Source organism: Harpia harpyja, chromosome 1 (genome assembly GCF_026419915.1).
Source record: "Harpia harpyja isolate bHarHar1 chromosome 1, bHarHar1 primary haplotype, whole genome shotgun sequence".
NCBI lineage: Eukaryota > Metazoa > Chordata > Aves > Accipitriformes > Accipitridae > Harpia > Harpia harpyja.
The window spans coordinates 93,735,263-93,749,232 of NC_068940.1; the positions used below are offsets into that span (position 1 = coordinate 93,735,263).

The 13,970-nt window shown below is 38.0% G+C and overlaps 1 protein-coding gene across 2 annotated transcripts in view; it reads right to left on the bottom strand.

The window, feature by feature from the left end:
• The window catches only part of PARD3 (par-3 family cell polarity regulator), a 464,571-nt gene that overhangs the window by 135,269 nt on the left and 315,332 nt on the right, over nucleotides 1-13,970 (bottom strand). For both annotated transcript variants that reach the window (XM_052805974.1, XM_052805967.1), the window contains exons 19-20: nucleotides 13,326-13,553; nucleotides 7,326-7,542 (exon numbers count right to left, since the gene is read on the bottom strand). In XM_052805974.1, coding sequence (XP_052661934.1) covers nucleotides 7,326-7,542; nucleotides 13,326-13,553 — 445 coding nt within the window. The remainder of the gene's footprint in view (nucleotides 1-7,325; nucleotides 7,543-13,325; nucleotides 13,554-13,970) is intronic.

The window sequence follows — 13,970 nt, forward strand, 5'->3', positions numbered from 1 at the left end:
CACACTGCCTAGTTAGTCTTCAATTATCACATCAGGTGGAGGAAAAATCCCATTCCTACACAAGCTAAAACTGAAATTGACTTTGAATCTCTGAACTGTCAACAAATTCTTCTCTGAAAAGGCTTGCTTTGCAGAGATTATAAAGTAGGTGTCATCCTTGACACTTGCGTTCTATATTCATCCGGCAGGCCTGGAAGAGAAGCGCTGCAGAATGCCGGGCAGGATGGCGGAGGGCTCAGCTGTCATGCCGCCTGCCTCCCTCGCTTGCTTTGCAGGCAGAGACGGTGCTGTAGGTGTCAAAGGTTCTCTATTTAAACTCGCTGACAAGCAAAGGAAAAATACTGGGAGAATATGTTAGCAGCCACTATGAACTCATCTCTAGTAACAGGTCATCCTGACACTTATTTCTGGATGTTAGAAACAAAAGCCCCGATTCTATTGAAATTTAAAAAAAGACCAAAACACCCATACAATATACCCCCATCAGATTTACAAGTTCAAGATTTACCCTGGGAAAATCCAGTGTTAAGAATACATAGAGCAAAGCCCTGCTTTCTGTCAGAATGACAAACTAGAAAGCCACATACGATTATGTTAATCTCTCGCTTCAAATCTCCCTTGCACAATCACATACCACCGCTTTCTGTGTTTCGTTTAAAAGTCATAGACTTTACTAACCACTTAATGAAGCTGCATTCCTTAAATCCCTGACAGATTATGTGAAGTTGTTTGGTTTAGAAACATGAATTTGCCATTCCACTGCGCCCCGCCCCAGTGACATCTTTCTTAGTCAAAGGCCGGTGCATTTGGGCCTGCAGGCAATGAAATACATGTCTCCTCGAAGCAACTGATTCCGCCAAGCAGCAGAAAACAGGAAGGCAAAAAAGTGCGGAGAGGAAGGAAGGAGCACGGCTTGCCTTTCCAAAAGAGAAAAGCTATTTTCAATCAAGCTCATCTCTTTCGATCTCTTAACTTACTTTTAATTGGAAAGAAGTAAGAGAAGAATATGAAAATGCTTTGAAAGACATTTGTAAGAGTCCTGGGTAATTGTCTGCATCAAAGATGACAATTTGCTGCATGGCTGATTTAATTTGAAAGGTTTTTCAGATTCTGTGGGTCCCAGGGGCTGACCAAAACTTTGCAAATGGATCAGGACAAACTAGCCCAGAGAAGTGCAGGACAAGAAGGTGCCATCAACAGTATTCAACTTGCAGGCAGGACAAGGACTGTGCTCCTCCTCTGAAGCTTGAAAAGGCGTTGTGCTTAGACCCTGTATCTAGGATTGTAGCGGGTCACACATTTTCTAGCTGGTGGCAGAAGAGGGGAAGCAGATGTGGACTTAGTGATAGTTGTGCCAGCTGGCTCATAGTAGTAGCAGGCAAAAAAACAGAGCAGAAATGGCCCCAGATTCCATTTACCTGAGCAACGGCGCAGCTCAGTGTTTCTGATGAAAGTCTCAGCACAAGCACCACAAGCTGTCGGAGACATTCTCAGATGACCATTAGCAAATTCAGTGTGCGAGCAACAAACTTCCAAGTTTGAAATGATAAAGCCAATGGGTGTTTAAGCAATAACCTCCTCCTCCATGTTCTAAGGCTCAAGATTCATGCTGGTTTGTGCCATGAGCAGAGCACTAAAGAAAAAAAAAAATTCTAACTTCTGAGCTTGTTGCCATGTTTTCTATTAAGTCCATACATCAGTAAGTGTCATTTACCAATACAAAGTCCTATTAGTCATGCTTCCAAGGAAAATGCCATTATTGTTGCTTCTTAAGCTACTGAATGATGAAAATCAGACCACAGATTTTATTTTATCGAGTTCGAGGTATTTGCTAGTCCTGTTGATTAGGGTATAATTCAACAGTATTTTACACAACTCATACCTTTTTGTCATGTGCCTGCTTAAAAGTCTGAAGGTTGTTATTAAATGAAAGAGAAAGAAGGTAATTACTAAATCAATGGTATAACCCTTGTGATTTGCTTTTCATCTCCTCACAGACATTACGATGAGAAAACTTAAATGAAAACCAGAATAGGCAATACAAGGAAGTCATGTAACAAGCAACAGTAATCCATGTAGGTTATTCTCCCAAATGCCCAGTCAGAGGTCTCAGATGGCTAATGTGGTTGAAATGTGTTATTCAAAGCTACAAATAATATGTTTATGAATCTGGACATGTCCAGTGCACCTTGGAAGCAGCTGTGTGTGGGGGAAAAAAAAAAAAAGACAACAGTATATCTGATTTCAGCTAAACAAGGTTGCAAACTGAATTATCTATTTCCTCTCACAGAACGGGAAGATACAACACTGCAAGGCTCCCAGTAATCATTATAAATGTAATTAAATCTAATTAGGATTATTTGGCTATCCAGTGCATTGATTTACCCACCTGTATGCTACAACAGTTAAGAGAAGAATTAAAGATCAGTTACCATACATTATGGCTTTACATTTCCATCTACATTACAGGCCAGATCTTGAAATACACAGCCTCCAGTACTAAAACCACTTAAGCACATGATTAATTTTAAGCATACTGTCTTATTCCATGAACTTCAATATACAGTTCTTATGTTCTCCACTGAAAAGTTATGTTTATGTGGGACTGAGGTATTAAATCCCACAGTAGAAAATGTGTTTATTTTATATAATATACTTATCCACAGTTGCTTCAAATTACATTACGTCTATTTCATAAGCAACCTCCAAAACCAATGCAGGTATTTTCTTGCTTAAACTCAAGTTTAAGATACAATGTGCATACCCCCCCATCTTTTGTTCTTCTCAGCAGTTTTCCACATAAACTCAAACATACCATTTGTATTTGCAAATCCATTTTTATCCGATCATATCAAGGTCTACTTGTTTCAGCAGGTTTTTATTACCGGGCAGTGACAGTCCCTCTGATACTTCTGGCAAGACATGACTAGATAGCTTGGCCTCCCTACTACTCCCCTTCCTCCCTTTGGAAATGCAGAGCTGCTTATTCTCAACATCTTGGTAGTTCAGTTTCCTCTAAAGATGTTACTCCTCAAACACATCCTTTCTTGAGATTGATCCCTTGCTGGACATATTTCTTCTATCATAAAACTCACCAATGAGAGTCCTCCCATACAAACTCCCCAGTAAGAGTGTAGCTGCCTCCTTTCTTGCACACAAAATTAATTCCCCAAAAAAGTGACATAATCACAGTGATGCTACCGTCTTACAGAACCATGGTTCAGGGATGACCATAGAAGAAAATTATATATGGCTTGAGGAAGCTGGGGAAAGATGTGGAGCTATCACTTCAGTTGCCTATTACTTCACCAGTCCAGTCACCCATCTATAAACTATATCCAAGCTTCTACACTGGGAATAAGCACGAATGAAATACAGGGATCGTAAGTGATCACCAGCACGACAGCAGATGTGTCACTCCATCAAGCATCCAAAACCTACAAATAAGAACAATCTCACATCTCCCTACCTTACATCCTGAGGGAATCCAGTTTCATAAATGAAAACAACCTGTACATGACAGGGGCAAAAGGAGGGGAAAAGAAGAGGGCATATACAATTTTTCTCTCTCAGGAGAGGAATGTCAAAGAATCGCATGACATAGAAGTCCATCAAATTAATGTATCCCTACCAGCACTAATTACAGGTGTACTGTTTGAAACTGTGAAGCCTCTTTCTTAAGGGAGTACTACAATGACTTATTTATCAACTGATTGGTTTTGTCAGGTTGATTTTTATCAAGAAGCAAAATCTCTACTTAAAAATAAACAAAATCAGACTCAGAAATGAGTAAACGTATTTTAGATTGCACTTGGAGAAGCATACAGGTTTTTGTAAGCTTCTGATGTCAAAACATACATCCACTCAAGCCTTCTTAGTAGTGAAACAGAAAAACTAGTAGAACTTCGTATCAGCTTCCCAAAAAACTATTTGCTCAGCTGGCAGTAGCCATCCAGGCACCTCCTAAATGCCAGCAATTGAGAAGAAGGAACTGCGCAGCCTCTCATTTGGTATGGGATTACAGCCACTGGACATGGCACGCAATCCTACTGAAGGGATAAGAAAGACAGGAATGATGCAACTATTCGGGTAAAACAAATACATTCAGGTGTAAGCAAAGCTCTGCAGCACCTGCATCTCCTCCAATAGACCAGTATTTTTGTTCAACACGTTTCTAGGTTAACTTCTGCCCTATATTCATCTGTGAAGAGAAAGAGACTTCTCAGCCAAATGACAAATTTAAATAAATTATTCTGTTCTGCCCTGAAATGTCAATTTGAAAAAAGAAATACACATGTACTCAGACAGATTTATTTCACAGTGAGAAGGGTTAAGTCTCAGACTGTCCACAGCCCAATGTCAGCAAAGGTCCTCTGGAAATAAGGGAAGTTGTGCGTGTCAGAGCCACGCAGACTGCACCCTGTGTTTTACAGTTCTCCTTCATGGTTATGTCAATCCTCTTTACTATGTTTGATACGAGCTGTAAAACAACGGAAGTGTTTAAAAGATTTATTTATGATTTTAACCTGCTATCTGAATCATCCAGGGATTTCTTGGAAATGATGACTAGATGCTGAAGGATAAATGTAACCTAGGGTTCTCTAGTGGGAGTTTCCACCTCACAGTACAGTTTAATGAAGATCCCAGTAGCAAATCCTAAGATTTTAACTGAAGGCAAGGAGACTTATTTTTATACATCACATAGACTCCACTTTATGAACTGCCAGTTTGCATATAGGCAATAAAAAGCCCCTTGGCTAAGTATAGACATCAGAATAAAGTGTCAGTTAACAGTAATTTCATCCCGCAAGTGTTCTTGCCCATACAACCTAATGAAGAAAGATTATTTTAAGATAAGAGCACTGAAAAGGAAGAAAAAAAGTGAAAAAGGAGAAAAGAAAAAGAAGTACAAAGAAATCACAATGTTGCACAGAACCAAAACATCCAATTATGCTTTGATCACGGCTTGAATTTTAAATGTTACCGTCATCATTATTTTCTATCGCACAACTTCTTTCAGTGATTACTTGATATCTATGATATATGTCAGATGTACAGAAAAACAAAGCATGTTATAGGCAGAAGTAGTAGCTTATCTTGCAGACAGTGAAGCCCATCTCAAACATTATTGAGAAGCCTGTCAACAAAGCAAATCAAGCACTGAGTGGAAATGAGGCATAATGCTTAATTCCCTCAATCAGCATTTTCCTGCTTGCCAGGAGCACCTCTCTTGGGTGGGCTGACAAGGTGCAAGCTAATTTACAGATCCAGGAGGAGTCAACTGCATCTGGATAGCACTGCTCCCACGTTAATTAAGAGGAGACTGAAAAGTAAAGTTCACTCAGAAATGGCAGCGAGGGAAAAAAAATAACTCAAGGAAACGTTGACTGTTATGAAGAGCAAACAACAAAGCAATCATCAGATCTTCCTATCAGTCAAACTACCGCTGTTTCCAGATTAAAGATTTCAGAAGTGTTATAGCGAGCATACAGACAAGGTTACTTCCTATTTAGCTGGGAGCACCTGATTAAAAATGGTATTAATTTCCACGTTCGCACTCATTTCCATCTAGAGCATTCAAAGCCATGCAGAACACCAGACATTAGGCTCTAAGGCTGGAGGGCAGAGAGAAGCCAATGAGCCCTGCATTGAGCCAGCTCTTTGGAATGTGAAGGCTGCTCTCTTTGGATGGGACCCTCTGCAAGTCAGCCCTTTGCCTGTCTACCAAAGCTTGCAAGATGAAGCAGCTATCTCACAGGTCCTCTGGGTACTGGGAATGTTACACAGGAGGAAACTGAGGACCAAGGAGCTGAGCTGCCCAAGCTTTCTAGATGCTGTAAACACTTTCTGACTAAACTCACGAGATAGCACTCATGGTATCCAAAAAGGTACATAGAGCCCCTAGAATTTATCATGTATAATGTGCCTCAATTTTACCTGTTGTTTCTGCTGTATAAAAACGGCAAAGACTGCAGAAAAGAACCGGTCAGCATTTTGTATCTCCTACCTTCCAGCATTTTGTATCTCCTTCTTCCTCCGCTCCAGGCTTGAATTTAGGCAGGCAAATGCCCAGAAGATGAGGGCATCCCTGTGGGACTTGCAGGCAAACAGGCTGAAGTGCTCTCGTCCTATCTGATGTGCGGGACTATCTCCTATGACTCTTGATGTTCTGTGGCATATGCTGACAACCTGATATTATTTTGTGTTTTCTAAACACATTTTCTAACTAATATTTTCTAATTAACTACCTTTTTTCCTAATTAACTAATATTTTCTAATTAACTAGTTTTTCTATTAACTAATTTTGTAATACGATTCACAGACACAGAACAACTCTCAAGGACCTACGCAGTTACAACCTAGGTTCAATTAATGTTTTACATGATAAAGAAGGTAACAGGATGAAAGTTAACTGAAGCTCCACTTACATGTTTTCAGAGCAGAATCATTATTAATAAATAAATCTTTAGAATAATACTGGTATTTCACTTCAAAATCAAATAATGAATCACTGCATATACAAAAGAAAACAAACACTGCCTTAATATTGTTTCTTCTTGGAAATATATTTATTTACTCTAGCTAGCTAAAAGAAAGACTGGTTTTCTTGCTCTCTCACCCCTTCCCACAAGTGATCAAAGGTGTTTGTCGTTTTTCACCATTTACACAGAACAGCAGGGTGTCCCCCAGCAGTCTGCTCCTTTCAGATCACTTAGTCTGCTCGAGAGACGACTCCTTTCAAAACAACCCACTGCTTGGTAAAAATCAGGTCTTTCACTGACCCTTTCTCCAGACTGTGGGTTCTCAGAGCACACAACCTGATTTAGAACCTGTTTTGCTTGAGAGGAGCATGCTGTTTTTCAATCTCAAACTGATTCACCTCTTTCGCATCATGCCTCCATGATACCAAATAGTCTTAATAGTAAAGCAAAGAAAAACACTCATTGAGTAAGCTTTGGGTACAGTATTAGGAACAGCAAAGTTTAAGAAAAAAACAAAACCCAAAATTGCTTGACCTGTCAAAGGATATGTGCACTACTTAGACATCACCAAAGACTCTTTCTAAGACCAAGCATTTTGTTGCTTAAAACCATTTTTTCCCTTTGCAGCCCCTTTAGCCTGCCAGCCATCTCCTCCTCTTCCGAGCTGCTTCACTTTCATGACACCACTCATAGGCTCAAAAATTGAGAGATCAGCCTATATACATCATGTATATATTTGTATAGTAAAATATGACCTCAACAAACAGTCACAATATAAATAAATAACTAAAAGATCAAACTTCTTTTTACAATTCATTCTACATTTGATTGCAAAGCACCTACCTGAACATGTCTCCTAAGCCTTTCAGCATTCCTTTCTTTGCCTTAATTTTATCCTTCTCTTTATCTCGATCTTTCTTCTTTTCCTTTCCAGTCTTTTTTCTGTCCCCTTTATCTTGGCTTCCATTCATCTGTCTCTCCAATGAGTGGGATGGCTGGTCACTTGCTGTGGACACAGATTCTCTACCAGATCTTGAGCTCTCCTCTGTGTCCTCCTCCACTGGAAGCACATATTAAGAAACATCAGTGGAATAAGAGCAAACAACAAGAGCAGGCTTTTTGGTATATTGCATAACGTATTTTGAAGCAGGATATATGCACAACCACAAAATACTCTTTTTTTTTTTTTTTTCCAAAAGCAGTATTTGCTCATGTGGGGGTTTCCTGGAATATTCATTTGTACTATTAAACTCCTAAAAGCAAGGAATTCACCTTTGCAGAACACTCTGCAAAACACGATTTGTGCTTTGTGGGTACTCTGAATAATGTATGGATTAATAAAGAGGATTAGCAAAGTGATGTTAATTGGCCCATTTTGTTTCAGTACCTGAATCAGCTGAGGAGAGTTTTAGAAATATCTGCAAGAAGAAACAACAGCAGTGCAGCATGCCTTGTCAGTAAATTCTTAGTAATACTCTCATAAAAATATGAAAGTCATTAAGGACTCTTAACCCTCAATATAAGCCTTAATAGACTTTTTCTGCTGCTACAAGTAACATAATGGTTTTGTCACACTACTTCATTTCCTGGAGCAGTTTAAAACACATCATGCACCACGTTTTTTATTCTTGGTTGAGATGGAGCAGCCTGGGAGGTTCGGGTGGGGAGATTCCATCCAGTGGAACAAGTAAAATACTTTAAGGGCAGATAACACATTCCTTCTCTGTTTCTAATTCAAGACCAAGACTCCAAGAATCCTGAAGTATACCCAAGGTTAGATTTAACAGACAGAGCACATGTATTTCAGAAAGCTTGAAAGAAAAATGGCCAAAAGAAACAATCCATTCAAAACCTGAAAACTCCTCCAGTTGCCTAGTGAGAAAGAAATAAAACACTTCAAGCTTGTGTGTCAGAATCCTGCAACCATTTTGACTTAACTTAAAGCCAAGTCCAAAAATTACACTGCGTGCTGGTGAAGCTGTGACCTTCCAGGACCCCTAACACTTTATATCATCACATTATAAGTAGGGCTACACCATCTCCTAATTTTCCAACAGACAGCATGAAGGAGCAATTAGGATCACAGATGCACACTTTGCACTGTCTCCTGTCACTCTAATGAATATACAGGATCCAAACAACTTTTGGCACCAGAAGTTGAAAAATACAGTTTTGCTTTATATATACACAGTCTATGGAAAAGAAAGGGGGTTTTTGTACTCAGTAAGATTTAGAAATGGCCATGGCTTATAGAAGGAAAAAAGAATCAATTTTTAGTTCAGCATATGTTTACTACTTCTTATAATTACTCCTGCTAATATTATTGTTTCTAGACCTCAGCGACTCTTCCACAGCCAATAGAAGAGTGTGTAATTCTGTAGAAATTTCTCATACATAGACTACTGTAGAATATAAACTTGCTTTTCTTAGTCATCATTCATATTCACCTTAGAAGTAATTCACTGAACCTGAAAAGTCTACAAATCACTGACTGAAAGCCATTCGATATTGTCTCTTCTCTCTCTTAGATACTTGCCTGCAAAATACTGTTTATTCATTAATATTACAATACACAGATCTGTCCAACAGACTTAGTACATATTCACTGAATATCCCAAGATTTCTATAAATATTCTCCAACTCTGGAAGATCACATACGCATATTTCAAGAAAAACATACCATGTCAGATAAATCTCAACATTAATAACTATTTTTGAATCTCAACTAGTACTTTGAAGTACGAACCACCAGGAAAAAAAAGGAAAAAAAAAAAAAGGACAGGTCTCAGCATTGCATGTTAACTTGTTTTCAGGACTGCTATGAGTTAAGAAGATGATACAGCTTCTCAATTGCAGACACAGTTTTAATATTCAGATAATTGTATTTTAGAAAATTAATAGGCCCGTCCTATACACGCCTCTGTACTAGCTGTACTTGTACTTTTTTTGGTCACAGTGTTTCTTAATCAGTGTCTGGGATGATATTTAGTTGTTATTATTAAAAGAGTAGTAGAAAACCACTTTGGAATAGAGATGCTAATTTTTTGCATGTTAATTTATAGCTACAATCTGTTCCAGTTAAAACCAACTAGACATTTAAAAGATTATACTTGCAAACGAATATAATTAGTAAAAAAAAATGCATTAAATTTCTGGCAAATTTTGAAGTAAAATGTTTAGTTGGTACTTCATTGCTAGAATTTTAAAGATGAATCAATTTTGACCTATGGTTGTTCATATTCACATAACAATACATTAAATTAATCCTAAATGTGTATTAAATGTACTGTGCTATGCTGAATTGGTGAACAACTTGTCATAACAATGCTTCCTCTTATTATTTATTTTGCATATTCTATGGAGATAATATTGCCTCGTTTTCACACTTGTGCTGCAATAAATATTTGTCTATCATACACAGTTTGCTTGCAATTAACTCTGTAGCTTAGACTGAGCCCTGTGAACTAGGGTGCCTGTTCTCGTGGAGTAAATACCAGTATCTCTACAGCAGTAAATAGATTTCCAGTTTTCTTAAAAGGACTCAACATGAAGAAACTTGTTTCACTTTTATGCAGCACAGTCATTGTGCAATTAAGATACACCGAATTACTAGGGTTTAGAACAAATGCAAATGCAGCTCAATTAAAATTCAAGCCCAGCCTACAAATGAAACTTCTAATTTTTCTTAAGTTGCAGTAATGACATTAGGTTACTGCAAAACACAGAAAGCATTTGTTTTGGTGCTGTTATTTCCTTCCTTTCCTGCAACCTTCTGCCTCCCCACTCAGGATGCTGGAGCCAAAAAATTAAATTGGAGTATACTTTAAACATCAATTAAACCTAAAAACTAGTGTCATTTCATGAACTACACTGTACTATGGAGAACTACACAAACAGGTATTATGAAGCTATTCTCCTAATTAGGCCATAAAATGGAAAAGATGCACATGAGGAATCAATGCTACTTAATGTGAAGCTATTTTGCCACTAAGCTTCTAGGCCTCTTATTGTGATATTTAATACAGCCCGAGATTCTAGCAATTAAGATTTAGCAAAAGATTAGAAAGCTTTTTCAATCTTTCCCAATCCAAACGCCTTGTTCTCATTCAAGACACTAAAGATAAACATTTTGCTTCCAGTCAGCTATTTCAAGTATTAAGGAAAAAAAAAAAAGCAGGAAAAATGATCTGTAAAAGCTGAACACCCACACCTTTCCACAAACCACAAATGTTACTTCTTTACAGCCATTAAAATTTCAACTCATCTTCTCAAATACTTTTTAAAATGTTACCCCAGAACTGGTCACTGCTATCTGATTTTCATCCTACATTTAGCAATTTTATAGCACGTTGTTCTAAGGACAGCAAGTACGTTCAGAAGAGAGTCAGCCCCTTTGCCACATGTTACCTGTATTTTTATGGCTTTTGTATATGGGGTGATGACGTTAAGAATTCCTCTACACAATATATTGCAGTGCTATTAGTTGCTACTCCAAAGAGGGTCACTGTCTGGAAGAAAGAAGCAGTCTTAGCACTGAAACACTTGGAGGAGAAAGGGGAAAAAATTCAAGTAAGACAAATGGATTCAGACTCAAGGGCATCAGCAAATTGACCACCAACATATTTGCCTGGGTTTTATAATGACAGAAAGCCACATTTTAATTTCAAACAGTTATGGAATAATTAAATACAATTTTTAAAAACTTAGGCAATGTCGTTATGGCAGCAGTGAGGCATTAGTTACGTTAGGACCAGATTGTTAAATTAATTTCTACTTATTCATACGTGCCCAGGCTATGTCCAGCTGAAGACATCATTTGGCAAATTCTCTGGAACCTGAGGCCACATATAATTTACACAAAGTGGAACAGACTGCAGTGGTTTCAGCTTTAACACAGACATGTTTTCAGAAAGACAGGCAACATATGGCTGGGCCAGCTCTTAAGCTCCCACAGCCATCATGAGAAGGAGAAGACCTCGAGGACTGATTTCTGTCCAACCAACTTACTGTAGTTGCTTTGCTACTTATCTGCTTCTATTAACCTGGCACTGCAAATTTCTGGATTACTTCTTACATGTTTTATTATAATATGTGGAAGCTATTAAAATACAAGTAACTCAACAGAATGCGTAGTTCTACGCACATAGCTTGGTCACACTTTGCTCAGCCCTTCTTTACCGTGTGAGATTTGAGAACAGCCTTGCTCTTGCTCTCCCATGACACTGAGATGGCTCTTAGTCTACCAGTGCTAGACAACTTCATCCATACAGAGAGATGAGGGCAAAGACTCACCCCACAGCACTTCAATTTCAGCCAGAAGGCTTTGTCTGGTTTCTGCTACTCCCATGCAAAGGATACGAAGGCCACCAAATACTTCCTTGCTACTCTCTATACATTGCATCAACAAGCTCAAAACCCCTTACAGTAATCTCATAAACCTACACTCACCTAGAAAGCATTTCATGACAACAGTTTTGCTATATTTTGATCAAATGAAGTTAAACCATCTGTAACTTCTGCATAAGCCTTGGATATCTGCTGCCTCAAAACAGGATATTACTAGCAGTGGGCTCACACCAAACAAGGCCTTTTAGAAAAACATGGTCTTACATCCCAAAAGACCACGGGCATGCAGTTTGGCAGAATGAGAATGATCACTACACATTTTCTCACACCTATTCTTCTACTGGCCAGAAACAGATTGACAGCCAGCAGCACCAGACCAGCATTTAGCCTCACTGCTGCGTGAAATTGCTAGGTGCTGGAAAAACAAAGCAGAATTAATTCTGTCCGTAACTACCTTTGAGAAAAGTGACTGGCAAAATGACCTCCCTTTCAGTCTCAGAACACTTTTAGAAAGAGGCAGATTTAAGGAAAAAAAGCAGAGTTTTAAAAAAATAAAAGAGTGATTACACAAGTAGCTTATAAAAGAATATTAGGGAACGGCACTTATGAAACAGACCTTCTGAAAGTAAAAAAATTTAAAAAGAGCAGAGAGTGAAAAATCTCTTTTCAAGACTTTTCTGTTAGCATTCAGGCTAAATATTTCTCTACTTTAACTTTCCCACCATCATCTTCATTCATAAACTTCTAACTAGCTGCAGGTTGATTAAAAAAAATTCTGCTGGTGTGTGACAAGTTGAAAGTAGTACAACATGAAGGTTAAAAATTCAATAATTTTAATACAACCCCTGATTGAGGTAATTTACCATTCATACTATTTTCATTCAATACGAGTTGTCATTTTACCAGCCCATTCTTACATAGTTCAATAATGATAAGGTTAGCTTTGAAGTGATTCTTTTATGTTAATGACATTCTCCACATGTTGGGTCATACTTCGGGTTAAAGAACTGAAAATGTAAATGAATGCCCATTAGGGTGGGTAATAGCTGATCATTAACTTTATATTTTATTAGATCTGCCAGCCTCACTCACTCTAATTAAAGGACAGTGATTTCTTTTTTCCCCCAGACACTACAAATGTACTCTTTCAAAGTTAGATGCACATATTTTTGTAAAAGAAATTCAGTGGTTTTTTGTCTTTCTGCATAATTTTATTCTAATTTACATTAGTAAATTAATTAGCTCTTAGAGAAAATTTTCAGAGTAATTTAAGTAAACACACTCCTAATAATCTTATTTGCTTATTTTAGAAAGGAAGGAAGCTGCAGAGTGTTGCAATCTGTTAATGCGTATGAAGGGAAAAAGCCTGAAAAAAATTGAAGAAGTTAGTTCTATTCTTTTAAATTCCTAAAATTATCTTCTACTACTCTTAATCACTTTCTAAAGGAATTAACCTATGTTGTTAACATTCTCTATGCACAGCAATAGTTTACTTACAAGTTTCCATGCCTTCATCATCATCATCTGCTACAGGTTTATCATATGATTTGTCTATGGCAGCTCTGAAGCTTTCATTGCAGCCTCGTCCTCGGATAATTCGTGGGCGCGGGCGGTGGAAGGGAATATCACCATTCAGAGTCACCTCAGCAACGGCTGTTTGCAGACTTTCTAATGAGCTGGATTTCTTCAGACCTAATGAAGGCCCCACATCTCTGGTTGGGGAACCTTAGTGATTTAAGGGGGGGGAGACCAAAAATGTAATTAGAATTAGTATTGAGAACTGCATGCTTGATTATGCATATCCATCCTGAAAGTCTTTGGGGACACACTTAACATTATTCACATCATCTCTCACTAATCTGTAGGGAATTCTCCACAGATTTGTTGGTCTCAGAAGTGAATGAGTATGTCAAGTCATAGTCAACGAAACCGACAACGTGAGCAATGTGTGGCTTTTCAAATCAGTGAAGAGAGACCAACATCCTTTATCATTATTTTAAACAATTTGAATGATAAAGTAATCATGGGGCTTAAAAAACATAGCTCATAAAAACAGCAGAGATACATATCTACTGGCATCAAACAAAACTACTAATTATTTTTGGTTTGAGCAGAAAATTTCATCTCTACTAGCAACTGATG